This window comes from Galeopterus variegatus, unplaced genomic scaffold, assembly GCF_000696425.1.
Source record: "Galeopterus variegatus unplaced genomic scaffold, G_variegatus-3.0.2 Scaffold3499, whole genome shotgun sequence".
Classification (NCBI taxonomy): domain Eukaryota; kingdom Metazoa; phylum Chordata; class Mammalia; order Dermoptera; family Cynocephalidae; genus Galeopterus; species Galeopterus variegatus.
This window is the reverse complement of record NW_007729610.1, coordinates 24,823-39,116: the sequence shown is the minus strand read 5'-3', so window position 1 is coordinate 39,116 and position 14,294 is coordinate 24,823. Positions and strand designations below refer to the sequence as shown.

General features: G+C 38.8%; 1 protein-coding gene across 2 annotated transcripts in view; it reads left to right on the top strand.

Annotated features, from left to right (window-relative positions):
• Nucleotides 1–14,294, top strand: part of ZNF133 (zinc finger protein 133) — a 27,802-nt gene that overhangs the window by 1,971 nt on the left and 11,537 nt on the right. Inside the window, exon 1 of one of the 2 annotated variants that reach the window (XM_008585216.1) lies at nucleotides 6,510–6,581. The exons of the other annotated variant lie outside the window; for it this stretch is intronic. Coding sequence (XP_008583438.1) covers nucleotides 6,549–6,581 — 33 coding nt within the window. The 5' untranslated portion in view covers nucleotides 6,510–6,548. Of the gene's footprint in view, nucleotides 1–6,509; nucleotides 6,582–14,294 lie in introns of those variants that run through there. 2 annotated transcript variants of the gene reach the window in all.

Below are 14,294 nucleotides of genomic sequence, written 5' to 3'. Positions count from 1 at the left end.
TGCGGGATCCGAACCCTCGGCGGGAGCACCGCCGTGCTCCCAAGCGGCGCACTGTAGCAGTGCGCCACTGGGCCGGCCCGACCGGTAAGGGGATATTTTTTTTTTTTGTCTTTTTTAATGTCCGGAAACGGATTGCAACCCTCAGGGTCGCGCCCGTACCGGACCGGGACCCGCAACGGGATCGCAACCCTCGGTGTTGCTCCCACACCTCGCTCAGCCAGTGAGCGGGAACCGGTCTGCATGCGGGATCCGAACCCTCGGCGGGAGCACCGCCGTGCTCCCAAGCGGCGCACTGTAGCAGTGCGCCACTGGGCCGGCCCGACCGGTAAGGGGATATTAACCCTTGACTTGGTGTTGTCAGCACCATGCTCTTCCAAGTGAGCTAACCGGCCATCCCTATATAGGGATCTGAACCCGTGGCCCTGGTGTTATCAGCACCACACTCTCCCGAGTGAGCCACGGGCCAGCCCCTCCACTCTCAAGCTTTAAATGTCATCTCTGTGACGTTTCAGCCTAGATCTCTGCCTTCATCTCCACATTCCAGTCTCCTGTGGTCTGCTCACACTTCCACTTGTATATCTCTCTCATGGGCATCCCAAACCTAGTGTGTCCCACAACAAACGCTGATCACCACCCCCAAACAAGCTCCACCCCAGTGGAATATAATCATTCTTTCAAGGAGTTTAGCTCTAAAACGGAGCAGAGACATGGCACCTCTTTCCTTCAGATTTCTCAGGCTTAACACCTTAGAGTCCTCTTCGATTCCTTTCTGGTTCTTACATCCCATCTACGATAAGCAAATCTGGACTCTTAACAATCTCCAACTCCTGCTGCTTCTACCGTGGTGCAGGTCACCATCTCCACGGGATGATCTTAGCCGTTGAGTGGTCTCTTTGCTTCTTCTCTTGTCTCCCTAAGGCATATTGATCAGTACAGCAACCAGAGGGATCTTTTAAAATGTAAATTGTCCCCATACTGGTCAGTTGACAAAAAAAAAATGTAAATCAAATAATTTGCTCAAAACTTTCCAGTGGCTTCTCATCCTACCCAGAGTCAAAACTTCTATCCTACTTCTATCCTAGCCTGTACCTACAAGGCTAGGTACGATCTTCCCACATCTGCTCTTGGACTTCATCCCCACCACTCTATCTCAGCCTCGCCACACCAGCTGTGGTGGACTGTCTGTTCTGTGACCGTGCTGGCTTGGCTCTTGCGTCAGGGCCTTTGCGCTGGCTGTTCTCTTGCCTGAGATGTTTTTTACAAAGTTGTCCACTTGGCTCATTCCCTCACGTCCTTCAGATTTTTACTCAGTCACTTCAGAGAGGGCTTCCCTAATTACCCTATTTAAAATTCCAAACCCCACCCCACTTCTGTTACTGGTTTTCTCCTTCCCTGCTTCACCTGTCTTCATGTCACTCATTGCTGTCTGGTGTACTGTGTAGTTTATTTATTCACTTAGTACGTCCGTCTTCCTCTTCTAGACTCCCTCCCCTAGCTGTTTTTGTCTTTGCTCACTTCTGTATCCCCTGTGTTTAACACAGTGCCTGTCACACTAGAATTTATTAAGAAGCAGCTTAATAAATATTTGCTGAACAAAGGAGTGATCCAACCTTGTATATATAGAGCTAATTCGGGGAGTCATGGTTGAGGCAGATTGGGATATTGGGACGGTCTGCAGAGACTGTCAGGAGGCTTTTGCCATTGTCCTAGCACCCAGCTGGGGTAGGGCTGGGGAGGATTGAGAGAGTTTGAGTTGAGAGAGTGGAATCAGTCAGACTTGGAAATTGGTTTGATATGGCAGGTGGGGAAGTAGTTGTGGTGACTGAGTAAGCACGTGGACATTAGAGAAGGTGCTTCTGTCATCAGAAAAACTGAAGAGAATTAAAAAATTATTAAAAAAAAAAAAAAAAAGAAAAGCTGAGTAGAAGGCTGGCCTGTTAGTTCAGTTGGTTAGAACACAGTGTTGCTAACACCAAGGTCAAGGGTTTCGATCCCCATACCATTTCCCCCTACCCCAATAAAAAAAACCTGAAGAGAGAGGAGGCACAGCATGTCTGGAATGGTTCTGATTATTGATTGCTGCACAACAAACCACCCTAAAATTAATGGCTTAGACAAGCATGTATACTATAATCTCTCACACAATTCTTTGGGTTTACTCCCATCAGCTGGGCAGTTCTGCTCTGTGTGAATTATAGATATCACTGTGGCTGCATTCATTTAGGGACTCATTTGGGTTGGAACATGCCAGATGGTTCCCTCGTGTATTTGGCACTTTAGTGGGTTGGCTGGAAGGGTGAGGTCAGCTGGGACAGCTGGGTCTCACTGTCCATGTAGTATCAGGGCCTCTGCCTCTGTGCCTGGCCTCTCCAGCAGGGTAGTTGAACTTCTTAACTGGTATCTTAGGGTTCCCCAGAGTGAAAACTGTCTAGCCATCTTAAGACTTAAGCCTGTAACTGGTACAGTGTCATCCTATGTCACATTTATTGGTTAAAGCAGGAACAAGGCCAACTGGAAGGAGCTCCCAATATTCAAAGCTGGAGTAATTTGAACATCAAAATAAATAGTGATAATATTGTATTATAACCCATAGGATATGATATGAATCTATACTGATATAAATAATTAAATATGAACAAATAGGGAAATGGAACAGCTCTTGCTTACAGAAGAATTCTAATTAATAAATTTAGAATGAAAGAGGGAAATAGAACATCATCATTTGGTAAATACCACAGTAGCAACTGTTGTAGATAGGTTCCACAGATGTGTGCTGAAATTAGTGGGTGGAAGTTTGAAGAGAAACAATATATTTGTATAATCACAAAGTATCTCTTCCAAGTTATTTATTAATTCTAAAGGGAAATACAGTGACTTTACAGTGGAGAAATCCAGCAGACATAACCTTAATGAAGTCTCCAAGATCAAGGTTAACATCACCAGTGAGACATATCAATATCATGAACTTATTGATATGGTACACTGAAGGACAGAGCATCACAACGTCTGTGGTATTCTAGACAAAAATGAAATGACCTCATTCTAATCATGAAAACACATCAGAAAAACCAGAATTCAAGGATATTCTTCAAAAGCTTGAAGTTCATGAAGACAAGAAAGACAGGATCTGTCAGAGATTGGAGGACATAAAAGATGTACAACAACTAAATACAATGTGAAAACTTCAACTGGATCCCGGACCAGAAAAAGAACATCAATGGAAAAACTGGTGAAAATTAATTAAGGTCTGTAGTTCAGTTAGGAGTGTTGTGCCAATGTTAATTTTCTGGTTTTCATAATTGTACTTTGATTTTCTAAGATGTTAACATTAGATAAAGCTGGGTGAAGGGTATAGGGGAATGGATATTTTTGCAACTTCTCTGTTAAGTCTAAAATTAGTTCAAAATAAAAAGTTTTTAAAATCTATCAATCCTATATTCTTGAGTCTTTTTTTAAGTGAGGAATGGATGTTGAGTTTTTTTAAAGACTATCTCAGTATGTGTGGAGACAGTCCTGACTTCTTAGATCTGTTCATATGCTGTAATATAATGAATTTCCTGATATTGAACCAATCTTGCATTCCCAGGTAAATCTCACTTTGCCACGGTGAAATATTTTCTTATTGTGGTGTTGGTGTCTCTTTGCTAATATTTTATTTAGAATTCTGATTCAACATTCATAAGTGATAATTAATCTATAATTTCTTTTTTTGAACTGTCATCAAGTTTAGGTCCCAATGTTATGCTTGCTTATAAAAAGAATGAGGAATTTTTCCTCCATTTCTTATTTGGAGCATTGGGACTATCTGGTTTGAAGATTTGGTAGAATTTTCTTGAGACCATCTAGGGTCAATTTCGGTAAATTATATTTCCTTGGAAGTTACTCACTTCATCTAGGTATATAAATTTATTTGTATAGAGGTCTGCAGGGGCCGGCCCGGTGGCGCACTGCTACAGTGCGCCGCTTGGGAGCGTGGTGGCGCTCCCGCCGAGGGTTTGGATCCCACATACAGACCGGTTCCCGCTCACTGGCTGAGCGAGGTGCTGACGCAACACCGAGGGTTGCGATCCTGTTGCCGGTCCCGGTCCGGTACGGGCGCGACACTGAGGGTTGTGATCCGTTGCCGGACACGAAAAAAGACAAAAAGGTCTGCAAAATAGTCTCACTTGACTTTTAAGAAATGTTTTTGATGATTCAATAGTTATTTCCCCTTTGTCATTATTTTGAATATTTATGCTTTCTCTCTAAGTTAGTGTTTATTTTTATTTTTTTGAGAAAGTAGGTTTTGACTTATTAGATCTACCTTTTTCTGTTCATTAATTTCTACTTTTATCTTTATTATTTTCTTCATTGTTCTGTCGTTCAGTTTATTTTACCAGCTTTGATCTGGGAATGTATTTATTCTGATTCTTTCATTTCTATTTTTAAAAATATTCAAGGATATAATTTTTCTCACCCCACTGTTTTAAATAAATCTCATACATATGTAGTGTTTTCATTTTTTTTTTTAGAAATTCTGTAATTTCATTTGTAATTTCCACCTATTGCTTGTGCAACATTCAGTAAACTTTTTCTCCTTTCCTCTTCCTCTTTCTCTTCTCCCATTTTAGTGGCATTTCTAACTGCAGGACGTGCAGTCATATACTATTAACGTATATTTTCTTCTTCCCTCCTCCCCCATTCAGTGCTAGATCTGTAACTATATATATTAAATGCTCATTAGCAGCCTTTTTGCCACTTTCCCGTGTCATGTCTTGTCTCGAATGATTTTTTTTTTCCCGTATACATTTTTTTATTGTGGTAAAATATAAATAACATAAAGTTTACCATTTTAGCCATTTTTAAGTATCAGGTCAGTGGCATTAAGTATATTCACATTGTTGTACAATCATCACCACCATTTATCTTCAAAACTTCTTTAATCTTTCCAAACTGCAATTCCGTACTCTGTACTCAGTAACTCCCTGTTCTCCCTCTCAGCCCTCTCAATCACCGTTCTACTTCCTCTTTTTATGAATTTGGCTATTCTAGTTACCTTGTATAAGTGGAATCATACAATATTTGTCCTTTCGTTTCTGATTTATTTTACTTGGCATAATGTCTTGTAAGTTCATCCATGTTATAGCATGTGTCAGAACTTACTTTTTAAGAGTGAATAATATATTCCATTGTATACATATACCACTTTTTGTTCACCCATTCATCTGCTGATGGACACTTGGGTTGCTTCCACCTTTTAGCTTATTGTGAATATGGCTGCTCTGAAAATTAGCATACAAATATCTATATAAGTTTTTGCTTTCATTTCTTTTGGATATATGCCCAGATTTAAAATTTTTTTTTGTTTGAGGAGCCACCTTTTTGTGGCTGCACCATTTTATATCCCACCAGCAATGTGCAATGTCAGAATGATGATTATGAAAAATCTGATGGATGTCTGGTATTTTTCACTTAGAGTCACTTCTGATTTTGGTGGTTGTTCTTTAAAGTATAATCGTTTTTCTAGTGTATGTCTTGGAGTTGGTGGTTATGAATCAACTTTTCCCTTATATCCTGTAGGTCCTCTCATGTTTAGATTCAGGTCACCTAGTTTTGAAACATTTTCTTGGATTATAATTTTAAATATAAGTTTCGTTCCATTTGTTTTTTTTCCAGGAACAGTAATTATGTGACTATTACTCCTTCTTTGCTTTTATTCTAACATTTCTCTCTGACAATATTTACTTCCTTATTTCATTTTTACTCTGTTAAGTTGTCTTCCAGCTATTCTTAAGTGCCCATCCTGTTTCATTTCAATCTAGTCGTCCTTGGGTGTCTTGTAATTTGGACTTTATTTCTCATATAATATTGCCATTTTCTTTTATTTCTTTCAGAAGTTCAGTCAAGTCTCATTTTGTTTCTTCACTCTTCTGTCCATTTTTGTTCTTAGTTTTTAAATGTTTGATTCAAGGTGGTATCTCATATCCCCAAATGTTTGTTTGAAGATATTTAATTCAGCTTGGAGTTATGATTTTGTTGTTTGTTGTTGTTGTTTTATGTCATCTATTTTGTTGTTTTTTTCTTGGTAGATTTCTTTTTTTTTTAGCTGAATTGTTTGGATTCTCATTTTCTGTTTTGGCTTTTTATAAATGGTGATTTTGCATGTGTGTGTTTTTGTAAACAGAACTGTCAGATTCTAGTGTTTTTGAGGTTTTTCTACTTCACAAAAACTCCTCTGACAGCATAGCAAAGTATGGTTTCTTTACTGGATTGCAGGGGAAGGAGAGGTGTGTCTTTTGATTTTTTTTTTTTTAACTCTTTCATTTTGCAAGGCCTTGAATTTCTCTCTCTTGCTTGTTTTTCCCTTTACCTTGCTGTTTCCAAGTGGGTACATTTTCCTTGCTTTTTATACTTCCCTTTGTGCTGCTGCTCCACCAGTTGTGGGGTTAAAGAGCAGGCCCTGCCTTACTTATAAGGAGAGCATTTCCACCTGACAACCTCTCATTTCTGTTTTCCTTACCCAGATCTACCTTCTGAGATATCATCCTTCTTTAGGGAGACCAGAAAAAATGACCACAGGGTCCCGGAAAGCCAGGGGAATGGTGAGTGTTTCCTGTCTTCATACAGGCTGTCGCAGGATGGACACATTCCCTTCTCTTCTCCTGACGGCCTTTTTGTACCTAGCAGAGTCTAGCTTCAGTTCTGGAGATGTGAGTTATCTTACCTGCAGGCCTCCCTCAGCATCCCTCTATGCTCAACCTATGACTTGGTCATTTACCTAGCGGTTAACTCTGAATGACACACAATTCTACAGTACAAGGTAGAGTTCACATTTCTTTGTTCAGGTTCAAAACTTCTGCTGGCTGAAAATGACATCATGATAATGGAATAGGAAGAACCAGGAATCTGTCTCCCCACCTAGACAATGATTGTACTGGCAGAATTCATCAGATGTACCTAGTTTGGAACTCTGGAGTCTAATTGAAGGCTTGTGGCTTCCAGGGGAAGTCATGGAGGGTAAATCATAGTTACTTTCAGCTCTTAGTGCAGTAGCAGCCACCAACCCCACCCCCCACCCCCAACCCCATGGCAGGCAGCATGTGTTCCTAGAGAAGCTTGCACACAGCTTGTGGAAGCCAGGGTGGGCAATAAGGACCTTACTTCATGTATTAAGAATCTGTGTTCTGATTGCTGTTTCTGATCACAGAGGTAGTCTGCTGTTTTTGCAACAGCAAAACAGCTGAAGCACTACCACCCACCAGCTGAAGCAGCTACCACAGCCTGTCCCCCACACCCCACCTTTATATTTCCCTTTTCCCTATTTGAGAGCCAGGTATTCCAGGACTAGGACATTCAAAAGCAGTTACATATACAGGGGAATTTAGGAAGTTGTCTCATATACCCACAGAAAAGTTTGGGCTCAGAAAACATATGAGAACACCTCAAGATTATAACTCAGGTTGATCCTGAGCATGGAGATATACTACATCAATTTTAAAAAGATAGAAATTAAAAAATAAAACCAGTGGGCTGGCCCAGTGGTGCACTGGAGAGTGCGCCACTTGGGAGTGTGGCGGTGCTCCCGCCAAGGGTTCGGATCCCATGTGGAGACCGGTTCCCGCTCACTGGCTGAGCGCGGTGCGGGCGCAACACCGAGGGTTGCGATCCCGTTGCCGGTCCCTGGTACGGGCGCGACACCGAGGGTTGCGATCCCATTACCAGTCAGTAAAAAAGACAAAAAGGAAAAAATAAATAAATAAATAAATAAATAAAATAAAACCAGCAAACCTTGGGGAAGAGGGACAATCTGACCTCCAGAGTTGCTACATTATAAGACCAAATGTCCAGTTTTCAACAAAAATCACAAGACATGCAGAGAAACAGGAAAGTATAACCTATTCAAAGGGAAAAAATAAATCAATAGAAAACATCCCTGAGAAAGGACAGATTATGGACCTACTAGACAGAGAATTTAAAACAGCTGCCATAAAGATGCTTAAAGAGCTAAAGGAAGATGTGGACAGACATGAACTAGGTCAAGAAGACATATATAAGAACAAAGTGAAAATATCAATAAAGAAGTAGAAAACCTAAAAAGAAGCCAAAAAAATTCTGGAGCTGAAAAGCACAATAACAGAAATGAAAAATTTATTAGAGAGATTCAGAAGTTGATTTGAGCAGACAGAAAAAGAATTATTAGCGAATCTGAAGATAGAACAATTGAAATTAGCAAGTCTGAGGAACACAGGGAAAAAGATTGAAGAAAAGTAAACAGAACTGATCAGGGTCCTGTGGGACACCATCAAGCAGACCAACATATGCATTGTGGAATTCCCAGGAGAAGAGAGGGAGAAAGGGACAGAGAGATTATTTGAAGAAATAATGGCCAAAATTTTTCCAAATTTGATGAAAGATGTGAATATGAACATCTAAGAAGCTTAATGAACTACAAGTAGGATAAACTCAGAATCCTATTCTGAGACACATCGTAATCAAAGCATCAAAAGCCAAAGGCAACAGAGAGAATTTTGAAAGCAGCAAGAGAAAAACTTGTTACATACAAGGGATCTTCACTAAGACTGTCAGCAGAGTTTTCACCAGAAATCTCAGAGGTCAGAAGGAAGTGTGGGTTGATATATTCAAAGTGCTAAAAAGAAAAAAAACTGTCAACCAAGAATCCTGTATCCAGTAAAACTGCCCTTCAGTACTGATGGAGAAATTAAGACATTCTCAGATAATCAAAAGCTGATGGAAGGGCTGGTTGTTTAGTTCAGTTGGTTAGAGCACAGTGATATAACACCAAGGGTTCGGATACCCATACCTGCCAGCCACCAAATAAAGAAAAACAAAAAGCTGATGGAGATCATTACTACTAGGCCTGCCCTGCAAGAAGTACTAACAAGAGTCTTTAAGGTTGAATGAAAGGACACTAGACAGTTACTCAAAGCCATATGAAGAAATAAAGTTCTCCAGTAAAGGTAAATACATAGGTGGTAACTTTGGTTTGTAACTTCACTTTTTGTTTTCTGCATGAATGACTCAGAGAATACATTTAAAAAAGAAAAACAATTAGTTTATGTTTTTTACCACACAGTGCATAAAGATGTAATTTTGTGTTATCAGTAACTGAATAGAGATGGGGAAGGAGCTATATAGGAAGAGAGGTTTTGAATGCTATTGAAGTTCAGCTGATAATAAGTTTAAATTAGAGGGTTTTTTTTAACTTCAGGATATTAAATGTAGTCCCATGGTAACCACATAGAAAATATCTATAGAATATATGGAAAAGGAAATGAGAAGGGAATTTACAGTTGTACTAAAAAAAACTCCACTAAAGATGAAAGAAGACAGTAATTTACTTGCAGAATATGAAGGACAAAAAAGCTACAAGACACGTAGGAAACAAAAAGCAAAATGGCAGAGTTAGTCTTGCCTTATCAGTAATTAGTTTATATGTAAATGGGTTAAACTCTCCAATCAAAAGACAGAATTTGGCACAACAGATTTTAAAAAGCCATGATCTATGATACTCTGTTTATAATAGAGACACTTCAGATTTAAAGACAAAAAATTAGAAAGTGAAAGGATGGGAAAGATGGTCCATGCAAATAATAACCAAAGAGAGTGGGGGTGGCTATACTAATACCAGGAAAAGTATACTTTACTTTAAATCAAAAAAGGTTATGAGACAAGGAAGACATTATATATTAATAAAAGTTTAATACAGCAAGAAGATATTAAAATTATACACACTTATACACCTAATATATGATCTATAAAATATGTGAAGAAAAACTGACAGAATTGGAGAAAGACAGTTCTACAATAATAGTTGAAGATTTCAGTACCCCACTCTCAATAATGGATCTGAGAAGACAGAAGATAACTAAAGAATAACACAATAAACTGAGTAAATCTAACACACATATACAGAACATTCTACCCAACAAAAACATAATACATGTTCTTAAGTTCATATTAAAAGAGAAGAAAAATATCCACACAATAGCCTAATTTTATAATTTAGGGAACTAGAAAAAGAACAGACTAAACCCAAGGTTAGCAGAAGAAAGGAAATAAACAGAATAGAGTCAAATAAAATAAAGAATGAAAAATAATAGAGAAAATCAACAAAACCTAAGGTTGATTCTTCAAAGACTACCAAAATTGACAAAACTTTGGCTAGATTAACTAAGAAAACAAGAAAACTCAAATTACTGAAATCAGAAAGTGAAGATATTACTACTGATTCTACAGATATAAAAAGGATCATAAGGGAGTACTAGAAATTGTATGCTAACAAATTGGATAACCTAGATGAAATGGACAAAACCTATCAAGACTGAATCATGAGGAAATAGAAGTTCTGAATAAGCCTATAACTGGAAGGAGATTGAATCAGTAACCAAAACACCCCTGACAAAGAAAAGCCCTGGACCAGATGGCTTCACTGCTGAATTCTACCAAACATTTAAGGAAGAACTAACACAAATCCTTCTCAAACTGTTCCCAAAATACTGAAGAAAAGGGAAAACTGCCTAACTCATTCCATAAAGCCAGCATTACTTTGATACCAAAGACACTACAAGAAAACTATAGATCAGTATCCCTTTTGAAAACTGATGCAAAAAACCTCAACAAAACACTAGCAAACTGAATTTATAGCACATTAAAAGAATTCTACACCATGACTGAATGGGATTTATTCCTGGAACACAAGAATGGTTCAACGTACAAAAATCAATGAATGTAATACATAACTTTAACAGATGAAGGGAAAAACCACATGATTGTCTCAGTTAATGCAGAAAAGCATTTGACAAAACTCAGTGCCTTTTTATGAAAACCATTCAGACTAGGAATAGAAGGAAACTAACTCAACTTAATAAAGGCCATATGTGAAAACCTCACAGCTAACAATACTGCATGGTGAAAGATGGAGAGCTCTAACTTCACAAACAGGGCAATGGTGCCCACTTTTACCACTTAAAGTCGACAAAGTATCAGAAGTTTTAGCCAGAGAGTAGGCAAGAAAAAGAAACAATGGCATCTGGATTGAGAAGGAAAAAGTAATCATCTCTGCAGATGGCATGGTTTTCTGTATTAGAACTAATACACAAAATCAACACAAAAACAAATTGCATATCTATACAGTAACAATGAAACAATCCTAAAAGGAAATTAGGAAAGCAATTTCATTTAAAATAAGATAAAAAGAATAAAATGCTTAGGAATTAACCATGGAGGTGAAAACCTTGTACCTTGAAAACTACAAAACATTGCTGAAAAGAAATTAAAGACATAAGTAAGTGGAAAGACATCTTGTGTTTATCAGTTGGAAAACTTAATAACATTAAAATGGCAATACTACCCAAACAGATCTACAGATTTAATGTCACCTTTATCAAAATCCCAATAACTTTTTTTTTGGAGGAATAGAAAAATTCATCCTAAAGTTCACATGGTATCTCAAGGGACTTTGAATATGCAAAACAGTCACGAAAATGAATAATGTCAGAGGACTTACAGTTTGTAGAGCTGGGTCTGGAGCTCACAGACCATTCGAGCTCATTCACAAACTCTTCACATGCAGGTCGATGAGCTAGGTAAGTGGAAAAAAGGTCCTTGGAGCCTTGATTGAAGAAAGAATAGTCTTCATTCAGCACACAAACATCTAAGAGCTAGGCAGTCCAAAGAGAAACCGAGCAGCTGCCATTAAAGTAAACATGCTCTATTTTTAGACACAAGTTCTCTGCAGGATCAGAAGTTCAGAGTCCTGCTTTACACACTGAAGAACACAGAAGAATAGCAACAAGCCAAAAAGATAAATGGCACACATACACACTAACTCCACCCCCCCAACTTGTTTACAAAGAATGTGCTGCACCATCCCCCACCAGACCTGAGGCAAGGCAGCCTGACTAAACTATTCTATTTTTCTCACACAGTTCCTGATTTCAAAATTTACTACAAAGCAAGAGTAATCCAAATTGTGGTACTGGCATACAGACTTATAGACCAATGGAATAGAATAGGGAACACAGGAATAAACCCTTGTGTATATGGTCAAATGATTTCCAACAAGTGCCAAGACCATTCACTGTGGCAAAGACAGTGCATTCGACAAACATTATTGGGAAGTAATGTATATCTGCATGCAAAAGAATAAAGTTGAATCCTTACCTAACACCATATACAGAAATTAACTGAAAGTAGATTAAAGATCTAAATATAAGAGTGAAAACTATAAAACTCTTAGAAGAAAACATAGGGGAACGTCTTCATGACATTGGATTTGATGATGATATTTTGGAAATGACACCAAAGCACAGGCAACAAAAGAAAAAATACAGAAATTAGACTTCAAAGGGAGAGAATATATTTGCAAATCATACATCTGATAAGGTATTGATATTCAGAATGAATAAAGAACTTCTATAATTCAACAACAAAAAGAAGAACACCGCAATTAAAAAATGAACAAAGCATTTGAATGGTAATTTTTGCCAAGAAGATACACAAATGGCTAATAAGCACACAAGAAGATAGTCACCATCACTAATCCCTAGGGAAATGTAAACTAAGACCACAGTGAGGTACCACTTGGCACCCATAAGTATGGCTATTATTTTTAAAAACCCTTGTGCATTGATTCCTAGTAGGAATGTAAAATGTTGTGGCTTCTATGGAAAACAGTATGGTAGTTTCTTAAAAAATTACACATAGAATTACCATGTGATTCAGTATATATCCAGAAGAATTGAAAGTAGGGATTTGAACAAATATTTATACACCACTGTGCATGGCAAAGTTATTCACAATAACCAGAAGCTAGAAACAAACAAAATGTCCATTGGCAGATGAATAAACAAAATGTATTATGTACACACAATGGAATATTATTTAGCTTTAATAGAAAGGAAGGAAATTCTGAATGCATGCTTCTGCATGGATGAATCTTGAAGTCAGTATGTATGCTAAGTGAAATAAGCCAGACACAAAAGGATATATATTGCATAATTCTACTAATTTTAGTGACATAAAGTAGCCAAATATAGAAACAGAAAGTAAAATAGTTGTTATCAGAGACAGAGGGGAGGAGGGAATGGGAGGTTATTGTTTAATGGTTACAAAATTTCAGTATGGGAGGATGAAAAGTCCTGGAGATGGATGGTGATAACGTTTGCACAACAGTGTGAATGCATTAATGCCACTGAACTGTACACCTAAAAATGGTAAACATAACATTTTTGTTACATGTATTTTACCACAGTAATGATTAACAACCTTCTACAGGCTGTTTCTCTCCACCTATTCTGTATTCTACCAGTAGGTGCTTTTTGTTCCTCCCAGGTGGTCCTCCCTGCCCACATTGTGGGCTTCTCTTTCTTTGCTCATAAGGCCATCCCTGCTCCCACAGGCCTCATCTGGAATACGTAGCACTTTCTTCTTCCCTTGGTTTCTTCCCATTCTTCAAGACCAAGTTCCTTTGCCCTCTCTTAGGAAACCTTCCTTGGTATCTGTATCCCAGTGTGTTCTCCATTTTTGGAATAGTGCTAAGGAGATAAAAATAAAACTGGGCAGGGAGATGAGACAGGGTGTAGAGATGAATTTTTAGATTGAGTGGCCAAGAAGCTCCACCATGAGCACCCATAGTGTGTGGCAGGAAGTTTAATGCACTGTTCTCTACATTTCACAGGTGAGCAAACTGACACAGGTGGGCCTCAATCCCAGGTACCTGGTTCAAGTGCTTCATGACTCCCTGCTTGTGCCTGTCAGGCCCAGAAGGCCGAAGGGTCTTGGGATTTGGGAGAAGGACTGAGTTATAGTTTAGTCTTTGCTGTTATTGAATTGTATGAACTTCAATCACTCAGATGCTTCAACACTAATATAATTGGCTACACTATCTGATCTTTTAAATTCTTTAAAAAAGTCTGCTGTGCTTTACTGTTGTTTGATTTTTATATGTTGTTTCCTCTTCGATCTGCCTAGATTTAAAGTTCCCAGAATGTATGGACTCTTATTTTTTGCATGTATGAGGGCACTTCAAAAAGTTCATGGAAAGGGCCGGCCCGGTGGCGCACTGGATAGTGCGCCACTTGGGAAGCGCGGCAGCGCTCCCACCCGAGGGTTCGGATCCCACATACAGACCGGTTCCCGCTCACTGGCTGAGCGAGGCGCGGGAGCAACACCAAGGGTTGCGATCCCGTTGCCGGTCCCCGGTCCGGTACGGGGGCAACACTGAGGGTTGCGATCCGTGGCCGGACACGGAAAAAGACAAAAGACAAAAAAAAAAAAAAAAAAAAAAAAAATTT